Genomic DNA, 27,168 nt, shown 5'->3' with positions numbered 1-27,168 from the left:
ACCAGAGGGATGTCAGATATAACCAAACATGTTCCACAACAATATCCTACTAGTCCTGTCTAATACCTATTGCACAATTTGTGCTGTATGATAAAACTGGACAATTAAAAAATTAAATCAAATCAAATCAAATCAGATGAAAAGGAAACAGAAATAAAATGTTGTACTAACACAAATTTAAAGCAACCAATACTAATTAGTGTTATAAATTACTTTTGAAAAGTGATGAGTGAAAATGAAAGGAACCAATACAGGTACATACAGTGAACGACTGTGTTTTATTACTGAAGATGTGTAGCTGATAATTAGAAATTGTGAATTAAAACTGACAGAAGTGAAAGGAAATTAAGGAATAGCAAGGGAACAGCAGGTAAATGTATCCAGTGACTAAGTTGCAGCATTTAACTTATATATATTTCAGTATTATAATAACTTCTGTCACATGTTTTCTGGTGACTTGGAACCTTCTAATCCTCATCAACATTTAGATGCTATTCATGCTAATACTGGCTAGTAAATATCTCATCAAAACAAACTACTGTTTGAAAGTGACTGTTGTACAAGTGTGTGGTTAGTTAATCAGTATCAGTGCATCTGTAAATTCTGGATCCTGAATTTAACATTTCAGTTCGCCTCTTAGTTTGTTCATACAAAATATTACCATTATCTCATGGATATGACTACACATTAAACAGACGGTACCCCAAGAGTTTGTTGACAGAGTTGGTTCCAGATCACAGGAGCATACCACCACACAATCATGCATAGTAAAGCAACTCAATGCTCTAGTTTATGAGTAATTATTTAAATTGGGATTTCTTGCCTATAAATAAATGAAAGAGCTAAATCAACTCAGTATAGTGTAGTTAGGTTATACAGCATGGATTATATCATGTCTTTTATACCATTTGCTGTTGACAGAGAATGGTAGTACTGACAGTATCCATTCTGCAAGAGGCAGAACAGAGGGTAAAGACTTCATTTTTTGTGGGGATTGCTGAATGATGTGTCATGGAAGGTATGGGCTTAGTTGCCCAAGAACATAGCTGAAGCTATAGCAACTGTGTCCACAATAGAAGAGAGAGATGTGGTGACTTGAGTTTGGGATAAGAAGGGATTTTCACTGTGGGAGTTAGATGTTACAGATGTGGATGAACGGGCTTAATATGGCAGGAATTCTATGAACTGCAGTGTAAGAAATGTGGACGAGTGACACATCCAGAATGGGACTGCAGACAAAAAGTCTATGAGGGGATGTGGTACATTGACACAGGATGAGAATAATAACAAACAATAGTGGTTCCGGAGCCACCATGTAGCACTCCCAGTAAATATAATAACAGCTAAAATGTGTACAGTAGCACAACTGAGTTTAGCAGATGTAAGGAAGCATGAATTTTTGTTGGACATGGGCTCACAGGAATATGTGGAAAGACTATAATCCATTGACAACAGCAGGTTGAGCCCAACAAAATGTACATTAAGTGGAGTGGGTGAAAGTGATGTGTCTTGACTCGGATCAGAGGTGTTGAGTTTTTGGGTTGAGGCATAAAATTCCTGAGCTTTCACTGAAGATTTGCCTCATATGGGCAATGTTTACGGACCAGTCTTAGGGTAAGGTGTCTTGCTTGAACATCATACCAGAAATGATATTGATCAGTGGATGGTAGAACTCTATAGGACATCATTACATGTGGGGGAAACTACTGACAGTACCAAACGGTCACAAGATACATACCTGGCACAAAAAAAGAAATACTTAGACTACATGCACAGCCACTAATGATCAATTTGTGTGATAACATACCACAAGATTAGGAAAACTAGTGTGCATGAATACAGGAACAAATAAGCTGACAAACATATTGTATGTAGTGGAACTGCTATAAAATAATGAGCAATTAAATAAAGCATTGCGTTTGGAACTCAAAGAGTGTTGAATGCATACAGAAGTTACACAGTGAGCAGGTAGTGCTTATGGGGATAGATAATTTTGCGACTGGTGGACATGGAACCTTCCAAGGAATTGACAGTTACCAATTTGGAGATTTACAAGAGATGATTTAGTTAGAGCAAATTCATACCATAAGCTCATGCAAGCAACCAGTATAGCTGCATTACGGGAGAAGGTAGCACATTCGGAAGAAACAGAGAAGATGGTGACGGAGCAGTCATTGTTGTAATATGAGGATCTGGTTATTTATATTCACAGGTCTTTGCCAGTGACATAGCACAGAATCTCCACTGGGAATGAATTGCCTGTGTATCACAAGCCCTATCAGTGCCACATCATGTGCAACCAGTGAGGGAAAAATTGATTAACCAACAGTTACAAGACAGTATTACTGAAGAAAGTACCAGTCCCTGGGGAGTGGCAGTGTCCTGAAAAAATGCAAATGGAATAAAGGAATAGAATTTTTGATGTGACTGTCAGTACTGTAACAAGCATATGGTTATGGATAATGGTTATTACCAACTAGATGTATATTAACACCAGAGGATCACTAAAGACAGCATTTATGATCCTGATAAGACATAATGAGTATCCCCTTATGCTGTTTGGATTAAAAATGCACCTGCCACTGTCCATCCAGCACCTCTTAGACAGGGTATGATGGAGACTGAAACATAGACAATATATGGTGTACTTAGATGATGTAATCGCCCTTGCAAAGTGCATGGAGGAGAATGAATTATGGCTATGAGAAGTGTTAAATTTGTTCTGCATGGCACAGCTAACATTCAGTTCAGGAAATTGTCACTTCACACTGGAAGATACACAGCATTTAGCTCATGTAATTAGTCACAAGGTAGTCCAGACAGTCTCCAGGACTGTAAAAGCCATACAGGCTTTTCTAGCAGCATGTATGGAAGAATAGTTGTGTTATTTCTAGTGCCTGGCAAATTATTACTAGATATTTGTTCCAAAATTTGCAGAAGTGGGATGGCTGCTTATTTATCTATTGAAGAAATGGGTGAAATATCACCTGTCAGTGGAGTGTGAGGGTGTGTTCAATTGGTTAAATAAATTGTTACACACTGTACTGATATTATTTTTCCCAAATTATGAGAAGAATTTGTGGTGTTCCATGATACGAGCAGTCATGTGCATGGTTGTGTATTAAGCCATCAAGTGGATGGGGTAGAACATCTGGTCACTTATGCCTTATGAAAATTGAATAGAGCAGAAAATAACTACTCTATAATGGAAAAAAATTATGTTTGATTCTTGTGTACAGCATAGCACACTGTATATGTTATATGTATAGGAGAAAATTCTAAGTTATGACAGATCATGCAGTGTTGTGATAGTTATTAGGATTAAAAGACTCATCCAGTCAATTAATTTGCTGAGTGGCAAAATGCAGTGATTTTGATTCTGAGGTGATTCATCAACCTCACGAGTCACAAAAAAATGGCAGAGGCCTCAGTCAAACATTGTATGTGACAATGAGGAGGTTCCACGTCACAGAATGGCACAGGACAAAAGCAGGTGATGTGGTCTGCAAGTTTTTTGCAACACAACCAAAGTTCATTTTCCATGACACAGTGTTATGTAAACAAACAAAACTCTTGTATTATTTAAACAGAAGCCAGAAATTCTGAGATAGTAAGGTTGGTCATCTTAGGTCCTTTTTGGCAGATGCTGAAAGGGGATTTTATGTGTTAACAACAATAGATCACTTTTCATGCTTCATAGAAATCAACAAACCCACACAATGGCACAAACCATGGTTGACAACTGTTTATTGAAGTTCTGTACACTGGAGACTAAACTTTGATTATGGACTGAAGTAATAACTTCATGTCAAAACTATCACAGTATCTTTGTCATTTTTTATGAATTTATAAATTACAAATAAGTGCTTTATACCTCCAAGCAAATGGATTCAACAATATGACAAGGAAGATGTTGAGCCAGTGTGTCAAAAGTCGACATAAGGACTGGGACACACTATTACCTTATGCAGTGGCAACGTGCAGTTCAAAAAGCACATGAGTAAGGAAATAATGAATGGAAAGAAGATGCCCATCACTATTGCAGATTGCAAAACCCAGAATTTGTGGAGAGGGGGGGGGGGGGGGGGGGGAGATGATGCATATGTGCAGGATTTTTCAAAAACATTACAAACAGTGTGGTACCAAGAGTAAAATGTGAACACATAAGAATTAGAGTAGCAGGAGCAAATGAGACACTGGAATGCCAACTTTCCCAATTATTGTGTAGGGCAATTAGTGATGCTAACAAGCTATTACACTCTGCAGAGAAAAGCTAAAGATGATTTATGCCCATTACCAGGGTCTGTAACAAGGGATCAATATGGTGTTGCTGGTAAAAGTGAAGCTGCAGCTCCCTACTTGTACAACAGTTGTCCACATTGGGCATATCTGATCCTTTAAAATTGTGTTGGACACTTTACTACCATTATGTGAGGGGCAGGGGAATAAGAAAGTAAAAGCGGCAGGAAAAAGTGAGCAAGCCACTCTCATTTACATACATTAAGATTAAGAGATAGGCCAATGTAGATAAGAGAGAAAGTAACTGGAGAAGCAGACAGTAACAGCAGATAGAAGTACTAAGTAGTAAACACTTAACCAATGAAACAGGGGACTTGGGATAAATTTTTACATCTTCACATAATAAGACTTGTATCGAAGAAAGTGGAAGAGGTGTGCCACTGGCAGAAGGAGCAGACTACAGTACTCCCCTATATGGACGTCCAAACTATCACAGGGATAAGCAAATGAAGCTATTTCTCAGGGGAACAGACACGGGCTGATGCTCAGGGGTCATCCTTGTAACCTACGCATTCAAGAGTTCTGCTATCCTGACGCACACTTTTACCTTCAGCTGATAGAACTCCCCACTTTTTCCATAAGTTCTTCCTGAAAATCACTTTTCACCATGAAGAACTGTTCAAAAAAAGGCCCAACAGTGCCGACCAGCTGCCATGTCATCCTCAGCCCTTACGTGTTACTGGGTGCAGATATGGAGGGGCATGTGGTCAGCACACCCTTCTCCCAGCCGTTGTCAGTTTTTCTGACTGATGTTGCCACTTCTCAATCAAGTAGCTCCTCATCAGGCCTTTGTCTGATTACAAACAGACTTAAATTCACAACTCAAATTACAACTTGTTAGTAATACACGTATAATTGAAATGTTCCAAAGTTTTTGGCAGAATCTGCCTCTACTTCATTAAACACTCTTAGGTCAATGTTGATCATTGCTACGGAACTCCATCATGGAGGGGCTCCACATTGCAATGCATGGTGCTGTTGACTCTACGGCTACTTGTTTCATCATAAGATGGTCTTAATCTGCCATTCACAATGCCCCAGGAGCACTCTAAGAATAAATCCAAATGCAATGAACTCAATACTCAGACTAACCAGAGTAATATAACTTAAATTTGATTGCCTACGGAGTAGCCACAATTTCTCAATTACATCAGCTATTGTGGGGTCAGATGTTATACAAACTCCCGAATTATTAATTTCCGTCTTTGCACCCTCACACCATATTTTCAGAATCCTCACTAAATGCACTCAGTGTATGACCGAGTTGTACCTTCCACCACCTGCTAAGAACAGGGGCCTTCAATGGAAATAGAATGATCGAAATTATTGAACAGTGGGATACTGCCAAACAGGACTCAATCTGACATCCTAAGACTAAAATTTTGTCTACTAGCAACAACAATGGGACTATGGCTCTTAACCAAACTTATCCTCTGCCATATCTACTTGGCAATTTTTTCAAAACACTGCCAGCAAAGAAGCTAACCTCTCTGAATGCTACCCTCAACCCCCACCATATTTCGTTCCTTCAACAAACTGTTAGCTGCAGATGATGGGAGTTTTAGCAAAGAATAGATGTTCGAACATATCCAGCAATATGGCAGTTGATACCAGCACCAATCAATGGTAATGGGAATTTCAAACTTGAGTCATAGTCATGGCCTTGGCTTATGTGGCACATGTCCACCACCAACAGAAAGCCATCCACCTACAGAATCTCCCAGTCCATTACACACGAACCCAATGGGTTGATCACAGGGTTTAACGAAAATGAAGGAACATTCTGGGTCTACCACTCATCATACATCACGCAGAAGCAAAATTATAAGCATGGCAGTACCCTATTTATTTTAGTAATTCACATGTTCAGCAACAGCCTGAAATTTGGAGGAACAAATTTTCCCAATGGGCCTGAGCCTGCTTTGAAACTGGGGGGAAGGGGTATGTGAATCACTTCTAAGGTAATTCAGCAGTGGTCACTCAAGTAATAAATAGTGTTTCCCTTCAGCAGGAATTCCTGAGTCAGCACTTGCCAGAGAACTGGAGAAATCTTATCACAGCTATCCACACATGCAACTCTGCAGCCAGAACTGGACAACCCATAAAATTGGAGTTAGAAGTGGTTGTGCTATAACAAGGGGGTACCTCCTGTTTTCTTTTACATTTAGAAACAGATTCCACCTCTTGACGTGTGTTGTGTCCCTATTACCAGTTTAATTTTTGCTAATTTGTGTTTAGCGGGCATAAATTCTGAAGTTCCTCTGATGAGATGGAACTAGTACCGTTTAGAATGTCTTATGGACTGCAGAGAATGTGTTCAATTTAACTCTAAAGATCAATCTTGGTGCCAATCTTGGTAGAAAGGAACATACTGGTTCATTCATGTACAGTTTCAGATACCTGAGCAAGCCTAATAAATGGACTGTGGCAGGTGTCCAGGAATTTCCTAGTTAATGAGAATTTTGGTTCAGCAGCTCAATCATCTTGTAAGATTTCACATAGAAATTCTACAATTCAGCCTACTTGTAGATCAGAATGGTGACAATACTGTTTATGTTTTTTTTTTTTTTTTAAAAAAAAAGGACAAAGTCAGAGGACTCAATGCATTCTCTCTGTAACTGATTCTTGTAAATTTTGTCAGAAGTGTGGGGTCAGCTTGTTCCCATGGTTTTATACTTTATCATTTCTTTGTGCATCCCTCAATGGGGGAATAGTTTCCGCCAAATCTGATATTTATTAATGTGAGGAGAAAGATCATCATAGGTTTCATTTTGGGTGGGCTCTGGTCGAGAAAGTTGTCAGTAGCCCTCCTTACATGAGGGATATTTGTGTAAAGGGATAGGTGTAGTAAATGGATATGTGTAGAGTGGGCATGAAAGAAGCATGGGTTGCCTCCTTACTTGAGGGATATTTGTGTAAAGGGATAGGTGCAGTAAATGGATATGTGTAGAGTGGGCATGAAAGAAGCATGGGTTTAAGGTTGCCCAAGAAATGGTTAGTGAAGGGACACAGACAAATGGGCTGCCCTGTAACAAATAATACTCAGTAACACAGTAGCTATACTCCTAACACCAACTTTACCACCAAATTCTTCCTCCTCCAAACCACCCCTTCCCTTCACTATTTCTTGATGTCACTGTTTTGCTTTAGTACATTTTTTTCCTTTTGAATCATGTTCAAATCTTCTGTCTTTTCATTTGCTGTATTCTCTCCATAATTTCCTCCTTATTTCTTTTTCTTTGTTGTTTCCCATTACTCTCTACACAGACCATATTTCAGTATATTCTTTCCTTTTCTTTGACTTGCAGCTGTACTGGCCACTTCTCAGCTTTTCAAATCTTTATTGTTGAAACATCCACTTCTCAGCTTTTCAAATCTTTATTGTTGAAACATCAAGGTTTCACCATATAAGCACTTTATTTAATATGACAACAAAGTCTTAAACTTATTTTAATACCTGCCTACTAATAGCAACAATAACAGAATTTTGGTACTAACATGACAATAACATGCCCTAGTATTGTACAAAATTTGCCACTTGTGCCAATTACAGTATATTTACCAGTGCTGCTGTATTTACAGGGATCATTTGAGCTTCAGTTGGAATAAAACCATATCACTTATACAAGTGATGTTTTCCTTGTATCCTATACTACATGTACACTTGCTGTATACATTGTGAATGGATGAATGGATGGATTTAAAATTGTTGGGTACTAAACAGCTTGGTCATCAGCATACTTTCACAAGGTCATGGTGCTGCTTAATGGGGACTACTTTTGTTAGAATGAAAAGCAAAGAGCACATAACGATAGCGACTGATAGGCCAGGATAGTGATGTCAAATACTTGTAATCAAAACAATTATGAAAATTCTTGAACTTATTATCAAATGACTTATTATTACCTGTAACAAATTATTACTACATTCAACAGTTCTGGACACACAGCGTTCTATTTCACTTTCATTGACAGTTACAAGTGATAATATTAACTTTGTACATCAAAACTGCACAGCTTACCTTCTGCTAGCTCAGAGCCATAGATGAGACCAGAGCTACTGGCTGCATTAATACAGTGGATCAGCGGACCTTTCCGTAAATTAGAATTTATGAGTGCTGTTACTACACCGATCTTTGCTAGACCCAGCCATATAAACACAAATTCTGGTCGTGAGTCCATCATAAGAGCTATTGTGTCATTCCTTTTAAATCCTTGACTTCTAAAGTAATTTGCAACTTTGTTTGAATATTCATCCACCTGAAAAGTGATAATTATTAAATATGTTGTAACACAATATATACATTTTCAAAAATGAACTTCCTTCTGTGTCAAGGTTTCCCAACATTCACTCGACTGTAACGAGTTATAGTACTTTTCTATGTAGCATGTACATCCGTGTCATCATATTTTATACATTTCTGTCTGGCACATAGATAGCTAAAACATACCTTCGAGAAAAGTAGCGACCATTCTGGTGATCTCGATATGTTATTCTGTCTGGCATTTGTTTGAGGAAAGTCGTGAATATTCTACTGTTTTCTTGTACAGAGAACCTTCGAGTTTGACAATGTAGGAGAATCGACTTAATGCCTTAGCTCTGTTGAGAACTCACCCTGACATTGATTGTCCTACTGATGATGTAATTAACCAATTTGCCAGGAAGAATAGTCACACAGAATTCATCTTTTAAGGAAGAAAACCACAATTGTAACTTTTTTATATCATAAAATGGCATTGTCTTGTAACAGTGTATAATCAGTTTAAATAAAACTTTCTTAAACTTTGAGTGGACTTGATTATTTTTTATTAAGGTAAAAATAGAAATAGCTCAAGATATCTTTAGTGCCCCCTCCTTGATGTTTTTCTGTATCCACCACTGCCCCTGAGTGTAATCAGATATTAGGTACTACGCCTGACGTCCCGCCCCCCACCCCCCCTACTATCATCATTATTAGCACCTAACGAAAATTTAGAATGAAAAATGATATTCTTTGGCCACTCTTATTTTTAAAATGATGAAGAGTAAATGATATGTAGGTGTTTTATTTAGCCACAAACTAATGAGACTATCAGTATTTCTTATCTTTAACACTTTTTTTTAAATAGATGAGTTACATTTCTGGTGTCAATTGATTGCTCAATCCCTTACTTCTGAATTGATAGAAACTGAAGACCTCAGTCTGCTAATGCTTTTTGCATGATCACTGCCACTAACAATAACAGTAGTAGTAATAATAATAATAATAATAATAATAATAATAATAATATGGTAGAGGTCCTACAGCAATGTAGTAGCTATTACATAGTTACTGTAGTGTTGGGCTCTAAATTAGCCCATTTATCCATTATGAAACAAATAATGAAGCGTTTAACTTACACAATCATCATTTTGGCTTCATAACCATTCTCAAGTGCATATGGAAATATTAAAGTATGACTGACATGTCTGTGACATGTCATCTTCGACCCGTCAGACCTAAATATTTCAACATGCACCTGAGAATGGCTACAGAGTCAAAATCATGATCATATAAAATAAACAAACAATTAACAGTCAAATAGCGAAAATTTCTTTCAAAAAATTCTACATGACTGTGGTCCCCCATGAAGGAAAGATCATTAAATAATGCTGCAGTTCCTGATTTATTGCAGGAACTACCTACAACTTGGAGCAGGCTTTTTCATACATGATGTACTACATGTACACGTCTCAATTTCACTTTCATAAATGCATGGCACAAATCATCGCTTGTATTTCAAAAAGTATCTTCTTTTCAGTAATTTATGTAATCAGTTTTACAGTTTTATGAAATAGTGTAATAGTAATGATCTTTTAAAGATAATTCAGTTGCGTGGGCATTATACAATTGAACTCCTTTGTTTTTACCTGTCAGAAAATTACGTTTTACCCTTCACAAGATAATTAGCCCCAGGTTCGGACATACTGTTCTATGTCATTACATACAAGTGACAATTAGAAATACAAATACCGAAGTGAAGGTAGTATATGATTTGCATGCCGAAGTAGTAACTATGTCAACATAACATTGTAATAATACCTGGGAAAATGTCCACAGCTTCTTCTCAAACCGGAAGGCAACTTTGTTTGGATATGTCCTTGCCACCTGCACAAAAATCTTTGGAACAGTCTGTTTCTTCTTTTCCCACCACCACAATCTAGTGATGACAACTATGTATCTCTTCAATATCCTAGTAAACAAAGAAAACTCATTAGCTGAATTCTGCAAATCATGTTATTTCTATTGGCTAAATTTCATTCTGACTGTGTTGTAGAAAATGAGAAAACACGTGACAGTACTTGACTTCAACAGAGAGTGCATAAGTCAAGATCAGTGCTGTACATTGCAAAGAAATTTAAACCATGGTAATGTCATTCAAAACTGCATGCTCTACACAATAATGATTGATTGTACAATCAGTGCTTAGCCAACATTTTAATGTTTGTGAGTAGGATGGTAGTTGATGCTGTGATGGGGAGAGAGAACAACTGTGATGGTGGGAGAGAACAGCTTGGGTATCTAATCCACTCTCACTTAACTATGAGTGAGCCACTGGGGATCACAGAGACATATCAAACTCAGTCCAGTAATTGAGTGTGTGTCTTTTACTAATATGCTTTAAAAAGAGTACTTAACAGGTAGGCATCCTGGATCATCCAAAAATGACTAAGAGCTATGACATGCATTTATGACATATGCTGTTGATCATGATCTGACCCCAGATAAGGCCTGTAATTACTGCAGTCATAGAATGGGTGATAACATCAACTGATGCATGCAGAACCCTCCATAAAGGTGATATGTATGATAGGTGACCATTTATTTGTGTACATCTCACCAGCCACCTCCAGGCAGTAATGTTTGTATGCAGATCTCTTCATTAAGATGATATGTATGACAGGCAACAGGCTATTTTTGTATATCTCTCCACTCACCTCAGGAGGTAGTGTTTGCAATAGGCATTCTGACATGTATATTGGATGTTGTGTCAGTTGTAGGATAGAATTATAAAAGACATCTTCTGATTTATGTTACAAGGAACAGCAGAATTGTTTTGATTTAACAGGAGGTCACGACTCCTTGTCATGTATCAAATGAGAAAGGGGTGTGTTCATAAGAGATATTGACCAAGTGAGTGATTAAGTGTTACTATGTTCTGATGTGTGAGCCCCCCTTACCATGAAACGTGGACTTGCCATGGTGGGGCTGCTTGTGTTTTTCAATTATATAGATAACTTTACCATAGGTGCAACAATATTGGAGCAGTATCTGTGAGGGTTCAGAGTAACATAATGTTTCAGAAGGTATAATGATGATGGTATCCCCCTTGCTAAAATACTTCAGAGGTGATATAGACCCCCATTTGAACTTCAAGGCAGGGACAACTCAGGAGGGTGTTGTCATCAGAGAAAACAAATCTGGTGTTCTGCATGTTGGAGTGTGGAATGTTAGATCTCTTTATCATGTAGGTACATTAGACAACCTGCAAAGAGAAATGGATAAGTTGATGTTAGATATAATGTAAATCTGAGAATTGTGGCAACAGGAAGAACAGGATTTCTTGTCAGGTGAGAACAGAGTTATCGACACAAAGTCAAATGGAGGAATGCAGTTGTAAAGTGACGCAACAACTGCAAGGAGGGGCAATATCATATTCATATTTCAGAATCATGTAGAAGAATCAACTATTTGATGTCAATGTTTAACAGAGTTTTTTAGTGATTAAGGACTTAAATTTTATAGGCGCAATTATTGCATGCCTGTTACCAAGGTGGCACAAGAGATGACAATAACATATTTATGTAACTCAGGTATAGGGCTATATTTCCCATTTTGTGCTTTGAAAAGAGTGAAAGTTACCATTTTCTGATGTAGTTTCTCTATGGGGAAATTTAATCAAACAGAAAATTTATGGTAGTTAGTTGATGTAGAACTTAATGCTCTACATCTTTGGTAGCTTCTGCTTTACCAATTTAACACTTAGTTTTGGAAAAATTTGGAGAAAAAAGAAAACTGTCTGAAATTTTGGTTGTTTTCTTTTCATCACTGTTGAAGCTCCACTCAGATATTGGAACAAACTCACATTATTCATATCAGAGCCCTACATTAACTTTTGCAAAGCAAACCCTTTTTTGTAGTTAATTTTATTGGCATAAACTATGTACAGAGCAAATCTTATAGAATTCACAGGGCAAAAGTGCAACTACTCTCACTGTGACAATAGAGAATATGTCCGCACTGCTATCAACTGTCATATTCATATTTATCATCTTCAGTTGTTTTTCGACCAATCTCCCTTCAAAACTTTTCAATCAGGAGTATAAAATTTGGCATGACAGCTGAAATGCTTATTTGTATATGATGCATATTGCATTGAAAAAGCCCGTTTAGTATCCTCTAGTTGTTCTCCTGACTGACCTGTTTGATTTTGTATTATATGCTGTATTCAACTGATTGGTAATCTAAATTATTAGTAGGCTAGATATTTTTTGTGGTCGCATAAATTTGAATTTTTACATTGTGCTAAAGATCTTGATTGCATGGTTGACATACATGATTCTATGAGTTCATGGTTCACAACAATGACTAAAGTTCATTAATGAAGTGGAAGCCACAAAAAAATGTGCTATATAAATAAAATTCAGCGTTACAAGGGTCTGTTCATAGCTGGTGATAGATAAGATTGTACAATCAAAACTTCCAGGGAACCTTTGCAAAGAAGGTTTCATGAATTAAAGTAGCAGGGTGTAGACAGTACAGTGTACAGTACAATGTAAACTTTCCCTATTATTTGAGAAGTTATTAGTATGAAGTTGCTGGAAATAAAGAGAGATTTCCCAACAGCAAGCTGTGTGGAATTCATGGAAGTAAGGATAGAGTTGACATTGAAATGGGTCTGTTTTACATTATGGCAAACACAACCTATAGCCACTGGTCATTAAGGGAAAAACTGTGATTTCACAGATTTTAAGCTTAGACAGAAAATAAAAAGACGATTAACGTAAAAATGCATGTTTGTCTCTTATAATGAAACATCAGACAATCAGTAAGTGATAAGCTTGCAGCCAGATCATACACTCTTCCTAATATTTTAGTGGTCCATCTTGGTTGTCACCTTCAGGTGCGAACACTCGTTGATAATCTTGCTGTTCCAGTAAGACTGTAAGATCTGGACGCAAACCCATCAAGAGTACTGCAGGAAAGGCTATGTATTGACAACACCTGATAAGTTTTCACCAGATAGTGCTTTTTGTGGTGGGTCTGCACACAGTTAATATTAATAAGACAATATTCAATCCTCCTGCATCAAAATTTGTTAACAATGAGACAATTCTTACAAAGTCTCTTTAAAATAAGGAGGATATCTATTACAGACAGGGTAATATTCCTATCTTGAGAATATGATGAATCTTATGACAAACAGAATTCCATCACTATTGGACTTAAAAGGGTCCTAGCAGTTGTACAAGGGGAAAAAGTTGTGCATGCAGTTCAGATCTAGACATATATTTTTCATGAGAATGTAGAGATAAAGTCATAACAATCATTTTGTATTAATTTGTAATTTATCCTCTTTATACAATGGTTACCCAGAGTAGTATAATTGTTACAGAATAGATAAATCACAAGTTTGGGCTGTTGCTAGCTGCTGTATGCCCAATGGACTAGCTACATAATTATTTGCACCATTATTTTTCCATTTCCTTTTTGCACTGCCATAGCTCTTGAATTAGTTTGGCATTGGACTTCTTTGGCTTTCGGAATTGCTTTCAATGTGAGCTTTCCTCTGATTTGCATTTTCTATAATTCCAAGTATATTTATGATACCTTTTGTTATTTTGTAATGTTCAATTTAATACTAATTTCCATTTATATTCTGACAAATATTTTTTTTGTCCCAATCTGGGTTTTACTAGTGCTCTGCAAGTTCTTCACAATGACATCCTAATCAGTGTCCCAGATAAATGCGTTTCCATATTACAGTAATTTATAACTTTATGCAAAGCTAATTCATAACAATCATGTGCATGTGAATACAATGGCAGGACCAGAGGCTCAAGTGACACAAGTCCTCAATTGGGGTGCCAAGCTGGAAAGGGTACCAGAGGCACCACAACTGTAAGAGTTCGATACAAGACATAAAGCAATTAGTAGAGGTCGCTTGGGGTGCCAAGCTGTGAGAGGTGCCATTGACATCCAAGTGGAAGATTGTATACATTGTTATCATCATCAGTAGTGTCCATCCGAGGTAGCTGAGTAGTCAGCGTGACAGAATATCAATCCTATGGGCCTGGGTTTGGTTCCCAGCTGGATCAGAGATTTTCTCCACTCAGGGACTGGGAGTTGTGTTGTCCTAATCATCATCATTTCATCCCCATCGACAATCAAGTCGCTGAAGTGGGGTTGAATCAAAAGACTTGTACCTGTGAACCATCTACCCGACAGGAGGCCCTAGTCACATGACATTTATTTTATCGTTAGTAGCAAAAACTACACACGTGGAAGTGTATGTGAGAGGGGTGGGGGGGGGGTGGGGGGGGGGGGAAGGGCTGCCAAAGGACAAGTTCATTTGTGTCAAAAATGTTCATGGACCAGGCCTATTCACTTGAACGGCCACGTCACAGGCATTGCAAATATCGTGTGACAAACATGTACTGCAGACATGATTTAGGTGTCAGCTGCAAGCTCAACCTTCATTTACACATTATTAGTCTCCTATTTATATGCAAACCAAATCTGGCGTTAGTTTTTCACAAGAAATTTTGACTGATGAGTGAACAGATGTTTTCACATCAAAAGAAAATTTTTGGTTGGTGTGATGAATAAATGCATCAATACTCTTATATCATAGAGAAATAACCTAATACTACCAAATTACATGATATGTGGTGAACATCTTGGGCATGTCACATCGTAAAAGTGTTTAGCAATAATGTCAAGAAGTTGACCTCAAGTAAGATCAGTTTTGGTTCTGGAGACATGTAGGAAGCCACAAGGCAATACTGGCTATGTAGGTTAAAGAAAAACAAAACCACATATAAAACATTTGTATGGGGGATAATCAACACGCAATGTAACACTTTTTTTCTCAAAGCAGGTTGGTTTTATTCAGGATGCCAAAACTCCCTATTATTCCCCACTCTTATGGCTGCAAAAGATTATTTTCCAACACAATTTGCAATCAATGAGACGGCCTTGTGGCTACCTTACCGAGAAGGCCTGTACACCCACTTGGTACCACTCTGGTTGACGTTGGAGTCAATGTCTTGTTGCATCAATAAACTCCACATCATCCACAACTGATTCCTATGGGGTACATCCTTCATTGGGCCAAACAGAGGAAAGTCGGAAAGTGTAGAATGGATGAGGAAGAACAGTCCAATGGCGTTTTGTGAGGACAGACTTGTGTGAGGCCTCGCATTGTCATGGAGAAGGAGAAGTTTGTTTGCATTTTTGTGGTGACAAGCACACTAAATCCACTTCTTCAGTTTCCTGAGCGTAGAACATTACACTTCAGAGTCGATCATTGCAACATGAGAAAGGACATCAAACAGAATAAGCCTTCAAAGTCCCAGTAGACCATCGCCATGACTTTACTACCTGACGGTGCAGCTTTGGACTTTTTCTGAGGAGAGGTGGTGTGGCACCTCCCGAGATTGCCGTTTTGTTTTTGATTCGAAGGAAGAACCTATCGTTCATCATCTGTAATTGTCACGATCAGCTTCGTAATGTGCACACAATTCCGCACAGATGGTCCTTTGTTGCTCTTTATGGTCTTTCGTTAGGTGGCAATGAACCCATTGGGCACACACCTTTGAGTACCCCAAATGGTGGATGGGTGCGTCAGCACCACCAACAGAGATGTCCAGTTGAGCTGTGGGGTGTTTGATTGTGATGTGTCTATCACCTCGAATGAAAGAATCCACACGTTTCAACATTGCAGCAAGTTTCAACATTGCAGGCATCACAGCTCTGTGCAGAGACCAGCACATGGGAGACTGGACAGGCTCGCACGACCTTGTTGTAATAATAACAGACACATCGCCCAATAACTCACCCTCCTTTTTCAGTACAAGGTCTCTGTAAACATTCTGCAAGCGCCTTTGAATATCTGTGATGCTCTGGTTTTCTGTCAAAAGGAGCTCAATGACAGCTCTCCGTTTGGAACGCACCTGTGTTGCAGACACCATTTTGAAGGCTAAGTATAGCGCTGCCATATAGCGGAACTTCATGAAACTACAGGGTCTGAAGCGGGAATATCCTACGATGTCCTAAAAATATTCAGTATTTTTTTCAGCCGAAATTGGCTGAGAAAAAAAAGTGTTGCATTACTTACTGAACGCCCCTCACACGTTTTTAAAAAACTTTTGACAAATCAGACTGGAATACACTCTGAAATTCTGAAGGTAGCAGGGTATATAACACAGGGAGCGAAAGTTTAGCTACAGTTTGTACACCAGTCTAACGTCAGCACTGAAGGACACCAAGTCAGGAATCTGAATCGTCCAAAACTTTGCAAACCCAGCCGTTGACAGATTAAAACTATGCGAAATATACTGTCACTGAATTTACTATCCTCAAAATTCCATCCGTTGCAGAGGTCTCTCTCATACCACACACACCAGTTGTTCCAATCGATTTACCCATTTATTTTAAGCAACTTCAGTTCCCAATCAAGTTTTAGTTTGCAACAAGGCGCAAAGTCACAGAGAGGGGGCAACAGGGGATGGACAGAAAGGTGGTGGGGGAAATAGACATGGAGAGGGGAAGAAGAAGGAGATGGAGAGTGAGGGGGGAGAGGAGGATATTTCCAAAGAGAGGGGAAGGAGAATATGGACAGAGAGAGGGTGGAGAAGGAGATTAGAACATATATATTCAATTTCCATACATATTTAGCAACAGCAAATCGTTGGGACATTTGATAGTGTAAGATAAAAGTTGAAAACGGTAAAAAATTTAAAATGCGCTTGAAGGCTGTACCTACACAATTCAGTTACAAAGGCATTACACAAGAAGTGTTAATTTGCATCACAGTTGCCACATAAGTTTTTACGTGTTACCATTTAGTGTAGAACGCTATATCAAAAGTAAAGAGGATAAAATATAAAACAAGCTTGAAAGCATGCAACGTGAATGTAAGGTGACTGGGATAAAAATGTAATTAGTGATGTCCCGCAAGAAGATATACTTGGTGAAAATAAAAATATTCAAAGATTCCCTCGGCCAGCGCCGAGCCAAGCTAAGGCAGGCTCGAGCACAGGGTCGAAATCGGAAAGACAAAAAGGTAGGAGTGCCACTACTGCAATATCGTGCCACACAAGTGACATCACTGCAGCACATCGCTTCAGCCAGATGTCTGAATCGCCAGTTCAGCAAGATAATCTCACTGTGGAAGGAACACGTCATTCTGACAGCACTGTAAGGCTCAGTAACGACACACACATCTTACATAAGAATGGCTTTCAGCCCACTGATATTGCGAAAACGCGCCAAGCTGAAAGTCACAGTTAAGACACCGAGGTGCAGTGAAGGCTGCTGACGAACATAGAAAACGAGGCAAAATTTTGTTATCCTGGCCAATACACAACATCGTTGCGTCTGACAGATAACTATAAATGTTGGGTTCCCAAGCCCTTCTGTCTCCCATTTGTAGTGAGCCAGCATCGAGACAGGTCCTGTGACGCACTGAATTCTGTTCGCCAGATGACTACTGCCTCCGAGACTGCAGCCAGTCTACTGGACTTCGCCACTGAGAACTGCCAACCTCTCATCTGCTGACTTAAAGGCGTGGTGCCTTCTACCTCACCTTCACTGTACTTGGGAGGCACGCTAGCTGCTGCTGCTTACGACACACACCCCGTGAACAGACACTGGTGTCCATGGCCTTGCTCTGGTGGAGAGGCAATGCCATAACTCTGAACTACTATCGCTGTCCCTCGCAGAGCTGCCGGGAGATTACTGGGGCACTCCCTACGAAGTCCACGAGTGTGCTTAGTCGGGATGTCGCGCGCCGTCTACCGCCGGATTGGCTGGCTACCCTACAGGGCGTCAGCTGTCGTGACAGCTCCAGGGCAAAGTATTGAAGACTGCCGAGCTGTGCGCGTCAGCGTAATCGACTCCGCCTGCTGTGTTTGCAGCCCTTCTCGCTGCTGTGGTATAAATGTGTAATTTGCTGATGCTGTCTCATTAGCACCCACGGTACCCGACAGGCCCTCACCACCATGCTCCATACTTCGACATCCTGTTTCGTACGGGCCACAACCCATCGACCCCTACAGAAATAAACAGTGGAACACAATGACGTGTCTTGGGATAGCGATATGCGCATATACTGAATGCAGTAGTATCTTGTACATAAGGTACAAAAGGGCAGTGCATTGGCGAATCTGTCATTTGTACTCAAGTGATACATGCTTTACGATTTGTTATGGCTGCACGGCGGGAATTGTCAAAGTCTGTTAAGACTTTTTCAACAGGAAATGGTAGTTGGAGCTAGACAAATGGGACATTCCATTTCGGTAATCATTAGGGAATTCAATACTCGGAGATCCACAGCGTCAAGGGTGTGCTAAAATACCACGTTTCATGGCATTACCTCTCACCACGCAACGCGGTAGCCGACGGCCTTCACTTACCGACCGTCAGCAGTGGCGTTAGCTTAGAGTTGTCACTGATAACAGACAAGCAACAATGCGTGAAACTGCCGCATAAATAAATGTGAGATGCACGACGAACGTCAGCACCGACGGTCTAGAGGCGCACTTGCTTCGGCGGAACATATATTAAAATTGGAACGATAGAGAGAAGGTTAGTGTGGCCGCTGCGAAAGGAGGGTAGCATATTTGATTAGTAAACAAAACATCCTTGGTCCCGGGTTCGAACCCCACCACCGCTTAAATTTTGGATAAAAGCATCACCAAAGGTGGTCGAAAACGCACGGCGTAAGAAGTCACCCTCATTCCGCCAACGGTCATGTCAAAGAGGGTGGAGGAACACACAGATGTTCAAGGTTCTCTTGCCCTTGGGGTGAGAAACTGATCCTAAGGGCGAAAGCAAGCAATATTCAACGGCGTGAGGATCCATAAGGCAATGGAAACTAACTGCATTAAACACACATAATGTGCATCCACAGGGCATGTGGCTTGTAACTGAAAAGTGTCATGATGATCTGTCCATTGGCAAAAGATTCCAGAACAATCACCCAGTCGGATCTCCGGGAGTGGACTGCCAAGTGCAATGTGATCATGAGAAAAAGATTGAATAACCAAAAAGGATAACGTCTACGAGTCGGGGCGTGGAATGTCAGAAGCTTGAACGTGGTAATGGAACTAGAAACTCTGAAAAGCGTAATGCAAAGGCTCAATCTAGATGTAATGGGGATCGGTGAAATGAAATGGAAATAAGACAACGGTTTGTGGCCAGATGATTATGTCGTAATATCAGTAGCAGCATTAAATAACGGGAGTAGAATTCGTTATGAATAGAAAGGTTTGGGCAGAGATTGCGTTACAGTAAACAGTTTAGTGACAGGATTGTTTTCATTAGAATCGATAGCAAACCAACCCCGACAACGATAGTTTGGATACACATGCTGATGTCACAAGTCGAAGATGGAGAAATGAAGAGAGTATATGAGGATACTGAACGGGTAACGCAGTACGTAAAGGGATATGGGAATGGAATAGTCATGGAGGACTGGAACGCATTTGCAGGGGAAGGTGTAGAAGAAAGGGTTACAGGAGAATATGGGCTTGGTATTAGGAATGAGAGGAGAAAGACTAGTTGAGTTCTGCGATACATTTCAGCTAACAACAGCGAATACTCTGTTCGAGAATCACAAGAGGAAGTGGTGTAGCCAGTCACGCTGCCGAGCGGTTCTAGGCGCTTCAGTCCGGAACCGCGCGACTGCTACGGTCGCAGGATCGAATCCTGTCTCGGGCATGGATGTGAGTGATGTCCTTAGGTTAGTTAGGTTTAAGTACTTCTAAGTTCTAGGGGACTGATGACCTCAGATGTTAAGTCCCACAGTGCTTAAAGCCATTTGAACAATTTGAGGTGGTATACTGGGAAACGGCCGAGAGATATGGGAAGATTCCAGTTAGATTACATTATGGTCAGATAGAGATTCCGAAATCAGGTAGTGGATTGTAAGGCGTACCCAGTTTCAAATATCAATATGTAGTAGTGATGAAGAGTAGGCTAAAGTTTAAGAGTGTAGTCAGGAAGAATCAATACGCTACGAACTGGGATACGAAAGTACTACGGAATCAAGAGATACGCTTTAAGATCTGCAAGACTACAGATACTGCAATAAGGAATATCTCAGTACAGTTGAAAAGGAATGGACATCTCTAAAAAGGCCAATCACAGAATTTGGAAAGAAAAATATAGGTACAAAAAAGGTAAATGCGAAGAAACTATGGATAACAGAAGAAATACTTCAGTGGATCCATGACAAAGGGAAGTACAAAAATGATTAGGAAAATTCAGGAATACAAAAACGCAAGTCTCTGAGGAATGAAATAAATAAGAAGTGCAGATGAGTATTGACGACATGGCTGCATGAAAAATTGAAGAAATCGAAAAGAATGACTGTCGGAAGAACTGACTCACCATATAGAAAAGTCAAAACAACACTCGGTGCCATTAAAAGCACGGGTGGTCATTCAAGGAATCTAAAGGAAATATCACTGTTAAATGCTGAGGAAAGAGCCGATAGGTGGAAAAAATACACTGAAGGTCTCCACGGGGAGGAAGACTTGTCCGATAACGTGATAGAAGAAAAAGGAGTCGATATAGGAGAGAAAAGGGATCCAGTGTTAAAATCAGAATACCTTTGGGAGACTTAAGATCAAATAAGGCAGAGGAGTTAGATACCATTTGATTATAATTTCTAAAATCATTGGGGGAAGTGGCATCAAACGACTATTCTCATTGGTGTTTAGAATTTATGAATCTGGCGATATACCCTCTCTCTTTCGGAGAAATATCATCCACACTGTTCCGAATACTACAAGAGATGACAAGTGTGAGAATTATTTCGCAATGCGCTTAACATATCATGAATCCAAGTTGCTAACAAGAATAATATACAGAAGAATGGAAAAGAAAAGTTAGGATGTAGAAGATGACGATCAGTTTGACTTTAGGAAAGGCGAGGGTACCAGAGAGTCAGTTCTCTCGTTACAGTTGATAATGGAAGCAAGACAATAGGAAAATCAAGACACATTCATAGGATTTGTCGACTTCGAAAAAACGTTCCATACGTCAATTGGTGCAAGGAGGAAAATATGTGTAGGATATAGGGAGAGAAGGTTAATATTTAACGTGTACAAGAGCCAAGAGGAAATAATAAGAGTGGAAGACTAAGAACGAAGTGCTCGAACTAAAAGGGTGTAAGACAGAGCTGCAGTCTTTCGCCCTCATTGTTCAATCTATACACCGAAGAAGCAATGACGGAAATAAAAGAAAGGTTCAGAAGTGGAATTTAAAATTCAAGGTTACAGGATATCAATGATAAAGTTCGCTGATGCCATTGCCAACGTGAATGAAAGTGAAGAAGAATTGCAGGATCTACTGAATGGAATGAATACTCCAATGACTACTGAATATGGACTGAAAGTAGATCGAAGAAAGGACGAAAGTAATGAGAAATAGCAGAAATGACAATAGCGAGAAACTTAACATGAGGACTGATGGTCACGAAGTACCGGGTGATCAAAAAGTCAGTATAAATTTGAAAACTGAATAAATCACGGAATAATGTAGATAGAGAGGTGCAAATTGACGCACATGCTTGGAATGACATGGGATTTTATTAGAACCAAAAAATACTAAAGTTCAAAAAATGTCCGACAGATGGCGCTTCATCTGATCAGAATAGCAATAATTAGCATAACAAAGTAAGACAAAGCAAAGATGATGCTCTTTACAGGAAATGCTCAATATATCCACCATCATTCCTCAACAATAGCTGTAGTCGAGGAATAATGCTGTGAACAGCACAGTAAAGCATGTCCGGAGTTATGGTGAGGCATTGGCGTCGGATGTTGTCTTTCAGCATCCCTAGAGATGTCGGTCGATCACGATACACTTGCGACTTCAGGTAACCCCAAAGCCAATAATCGCACGAACTGAGGTATGGGGACCTGGGAGGCCAAGCATGACGAAAGTGGCGGCTGAGTACACGATCATCACCAAACGACGCGTGCAAGAGATCTCTCACGCGTCTAGAAATATGGGTGGTTCTAATAAAGCCCCATGTCACCTCAAGCATGTGTGTCAATTTTTACCCCTCTATCTACATTATTCAGTGGTTTATTAAGTTTTCAAATTTATACTGACTTTTTGATCGCCCGATGAAGTTAAGAAATACTACCAATGACGGACGGTCCAAGGAGGACATCAAAAGCAGATTAGCACTGGCATTTCTGGCCAAGAGAAGTTTGCTGGTATCAAACATGGCCTTAATTTGAGGAAGAAAGTTTTGAGAGTGTACGTTTGGAACACAGCATGGAACGGTAGTGAAACACAGACTGTGGGAAAACCGCAACAGGGAGAATCGAAGCATTTAGATGTGTTGCTACAGACGAATGTTGAAAATTAGGTGTACTGATAACGTAAGGAATGAGGAGGTTTTGTGCAGAATCAGAGAGGAAAGGAATGTGTGGAAAACACTGACAAGAAGGGACAGGTGATAGGACATCTGTTAAGACATCGGGGAATAACTTTCATGGCATTAACGGGAGCTGTAGAGGGCAAAAATGCTGCTTGTGCAAAGTAGAACTTCTTAACGCTACAAGTCAGCTGCCCTAAGCGTTAAATATTGAAAGAATGAGAATATTCAAGAGCTCTTGCCACCCCTCGCCCGCCTCTTCCGCACCTACCTCTAGATAGCGGGGCTCTCTGACGGGAAAGAAGATAACTGTTTATGATCATTGGAAAAGATTACCTCCTAATACTAATATTCACCATTCGTCTTTTGATCCATCAATGAAGTTTTAACCACCTGGATTTCTTTCACATCGAACGATTAGACTGCTTATGACAACGAAGCATTGATCACTTCGCAACTAAATGTTCTATGTACGAAAGAACTTTTGACATGCAGACTTTAACGGGGTCCGTAAATTCTCAACACCGAGACTTTAATTACTGAGCCAATAGGCGAACTCTACAAATGGTTATACTAGTTAAGACTTGAGTGACGCAGAAATCTTCATCGATTGTCTCAAGAACTACCCAGTTCTGCGTTAAAAGACGAAGTGCTTACTGTTTTTTTTTTTTTTTTTTTCACTAGAGGACATCTATGCAAAATTTCATCAACATATCTGACACAGCTGACAGGTTCCTCTGGTTACAAAGATCACGCAAATGTAATGTACAATGTGTACCAAAATGAAAATTGACAGGTGCTCATCCAGCTACGAATTTCAGAAAGTCACAAAAAAACCTAAACCTTAGTACTCGGTTATGTTACTTGTAGATCAAGCAGTGTGAGCGTTGAGGCATTTACTACGCCATCACATAGTTTACTACCTTCAACCAGTTATTTTAAAACTTAGGCACAAACCTCCTAACTTCCAATGACAACGAAGTGATGGATAAACAGTGCCTGTGTCTACTGACGAGTACGACCACCGTGCATCAGCATGCCATGTACATGTGTGCAAAGCTTGTTCAGAGCTGTTGCCGTCTCGCATACAGTACTTCATAACATCCTTCGACTGTGTTAATTACAATAGGAAGAAAGAGTAAGTACTAGAACTGCAGCAGTGTGCGATAAACGAGGTATTCATCGTCTAGCACAGATATCATAATATTTGCTAATTACCGAGGACACTATGCAAGATTTTTTGAGAAAGAAGTTTGGAACACTGTCAAGACGCATCAATATTGACATAACCTCTGCTCTTGTTTGACTGCTTCGCTAGATATGGACTTCCGCCGAGTAGTAAATAAAACGCTCTGAACTCGAATCTAGAAGGAGGTAATCCGGCACAAGCAAGATGTAACAAGTATTACAAGGTCCTATCACAGTAATGTGACCACCGCGCCAGTTTTCGACGTTAAAGTCCAATAACCACTTGCAGACGGCAGTTGGCAGCACTAGCAGGGGAGGGAATATAAAGCGTGTCTTGGGGGGGGGGGGGGGGGGGCAGAAGACAGTACAGAGCGATTTTTCTGACGTCCAAAAGGTGTGATAACTGGCTTTTGGGCCAAGGCAGGAAGCAGTTCCTAAGCGGCTATGTTTGTAAAACTGTTCGCGTGCATGGCAAAATGGCGCTATCCACAACTGGGGCAGAGGCAAGTGTGGAGCACCACGGGCCGTAGAGGACAGGGGTGAACGACGGCTGCGGAGACGTGAACGAGCGAACAGACGTGCAACTGTTGAGCAACTGACTGCCCAGATGACCCTACGGGTATTGTATTGTATTGTATTAAACTGGGAACCGACGGAGAGGCTTCGTCCCCGCAGTGGTTCACAATCCCACAGCAGGCTACAGCAGTCCACTCACCCCACCACCGCCCCACACTGAACCAAGGGTTATTGTGAGGTTCGGCCCCCAGTGGACCCCCCTCCCCCCTTCCCCCCACGGGAACGTCGCACACCAGACGAGTGTAACCCCTATGTTTGCGTGGTAGAGTAATTATGGTGTGCGCGTACGTGGAGAAAGTGTTTGCAATCGCCGACATTGTAACTGAGGCGGAATAAGGGGAACCGGCACGCATTCACCGAGACAGATGGAAAACCGCCTTAAAAACCATCCACAGACTTCCCGGCACACCGAACCTCGACACTAGCTCGCCGGGCGGATTCGTGCCGCGGACCGGCACCCCTTGCCCGGTGTACCGTAGGTCTCTAGAAGAGCGTAGCGTTCCAAAGGATTGGAAAAGGGCACAGGTCATCCCAGTTTTCAAGAAGGGACGTCGAACAGATGTGCAGAACTATAGACCTATATCCCTAACGTCGATTAGTTATAGAATTTTGGAACACGTATTATGTTCGAGCATAATGACTTTTCTGGAGACTAGAAATCTACTCTGTAGGAATCAGCATGGGTTTCGAAAAAGACGGTCGTGTGAAACCCAGCTCGCGCTATTCGTCCACGAGACTCAGAGCGCCATAGACACGGGTTCCCAGGTACATGCCGTGTTTCTTGACTTCCGCAAGGCGTTCGATACAGTTCCCCACAGTCGTTTAATGAACAAAGTAAGAGTATATGGACTATCAGACCAAATGTGTGATTAGATTGAAGAGTTCCTAGATAACAGAACACAGCATGTCATTCTCAATGGAGAGAAGTCTTCCAAAATAAGAGTGGTTTCAGGTGTGCCGCAGGGGAGTGTCGTACGACCGTTGCTGTTCACAATATACATAAATGACCTTGTGGATGACATCGGAAGTTCACTGAGGCTTTTTGAGGATGATGCTGTGGTATATCGAGGGGTTGTAACATTGGAAAATTGAACTGAAATGCAGGAAAATCTGCAGCGAATTGACGCATGGTGCAGGGAATGGCAATTGAATCTCAATGTAGACAAGTGTAATGTGCTGCGAATACATAGAAAGAAAGATCCCTTATCATTTAGCTACAATATAGCAGGTCAGCAACTGGAAGCAGTTAACTCCATAAATTATCTGGGAGTACGCATTGTTGTTGTTGTTGTGGTCTTCAGTCCTGAGACTGGTTTGATGCAGCTCTCCATGCTACCTTATCCTGTGCAAGCTTCTTCATCTCCCAGTACTTACTGCAACCCACATCCTTCTAAATCTGCTTAGTGTATTCATCTCTTGGTCTCCCTCTACGATTTTTACCCTCCACGCTGCCCTCGAATGCTAAATTTGTGATCCCTTGATGCCTCAGAACATGTCCTGCGAACTGGTCCATTCTTTTTGTCAAGTTGTGCCACATACTCCTCTTCTCCCCAATTCTATTCAATACTTCATCATTAATTATGTGATCTACCCATCTAATCTTCAGCATTCTTTCGTAGCACCACATTTCGAAAGCTTCTATACGCTTCTTATCCAAACTATTTATCGTCCATGTTTCACTTCCATACATGGCTACACTCCATACAAATACTTTCAAAAATGACTTCCTGACACTTAAATCTACACTCAATGTTAACAAAATTCTCTTCTTCAGAAACGCTTTACTTGCCATTGCCAGCCTACATTTTATATCCTCTCTACTTCGACCATCATCAGTTATTTTGTTCCCCAAATAGCAAAACTCCTTTACTACTTTTAAGTGTCTCATTTCCTAATCTAATTCCCTCAGCATCACCCGACTTAATTCGACTACATTCCATTATCCTCGTTTTGCTTTTGTTGATGTTCATCTGACATCCTCCTTTCAAGACACTGTCCATTGCGTTCAACTGCTCTTCCAAGTCCTTTGCTGTCTCTGATAGAATTACAATGTCATCGGCGAACCTCAAAGTTTTTATTTCTTCTCCATGGATTTAAATACCTACTCCGAATTTTTCTTTTGTTTCCTTTACTGCTTGCTCAATATACAGATTGAATAACATCGGGGAGAGGCTACAACCCTGTCTCACTCCCTTCCCAACCACTGCTTCCCTTTCATATCCATCGACTCTTATAACTGCCATCTGGTTTCTGTACAAATTGTAAATAGCCTTTCACTCCCTGTATTTTACCCCTGCCACGTTTAGAATTTGAAAGAGAGTATTCCAGTCAACATTGTCAAAAGCTTTCTCAAAGTCTACAAATGGTAGAAACGTAAGTTTGCCTTTCCTTAATCTTTCTTCTAAGATAAGTCGTAAGGTCAGTATTGCCTCTTGTGTTCCAATATTTCTAAGGAATCCAAACTGAC

At 40.2% G+C, this 27,168-nt stretch overlaps 1 protein-coding gene and 1 non-coding gene across 3 annotated transcripts in view; one reads left to right on the top strand and one right to left on the bottom strand.

The window, feature by feature from the left end:
- LOC126279108 (long-chain fatty acid transport protein 1-like) overlaps positions 1-27,168 on the bottom strand; it is a 322,787-nt gene that overhangs the window by 83,365 nt on the left and 212,254 nt on the right. For both annotated transcript variants that reach the window (XR_007550783.1, XM_049979589.1), the window contains exons 2-3: positions 10,361-10,511; positions 8,321-8,558 (exon numbers count right to left, since the gene is read on the bottom strand). Coding sequence is in view for 1 of the 2 variants with exons in the window: in XM_049979589.1 (XP_049835546.1) it covers positions 8,321-8,558; positions 10,361-10,511 (389 nt within the window). In the remaining variant the exon portion in view is untranslated. The remainder of the gene's footprint in view (positions 1-8,320; positions 8,559-10,360; positions 10,512-27,168) is intronic.
- Positions 19,084-19,188, top strand: LOC126279761 (U6 spliceosomal RNA). The gene has a single exon (XR_007551212.1). It is a non-coding gene; the product is annotated as a U6 spliceosomal RNA (small nuclear RNA).

The sequence above is a fragment of the Schistocerca gregaria genome, chromosome 6, assembly GCF_023897955.1.
Source record: "Schistocerca gregaria isolate iqSchGreg1 chromosome 6, iqSchGreg1.2, whole genome shotgun sequence".
Lineage (NCBI taxonomy): Eukaryota > Metazoa > Arthropoda > Insecta > Orthoptera > Acrididae > Schistocerca > Schistocerca gregaria.
The sequence above is the reverse complement of the archived record's forward strand: the minus strand, read 5'-3'. Positions and strand labels throughout refer to the sequence as shown.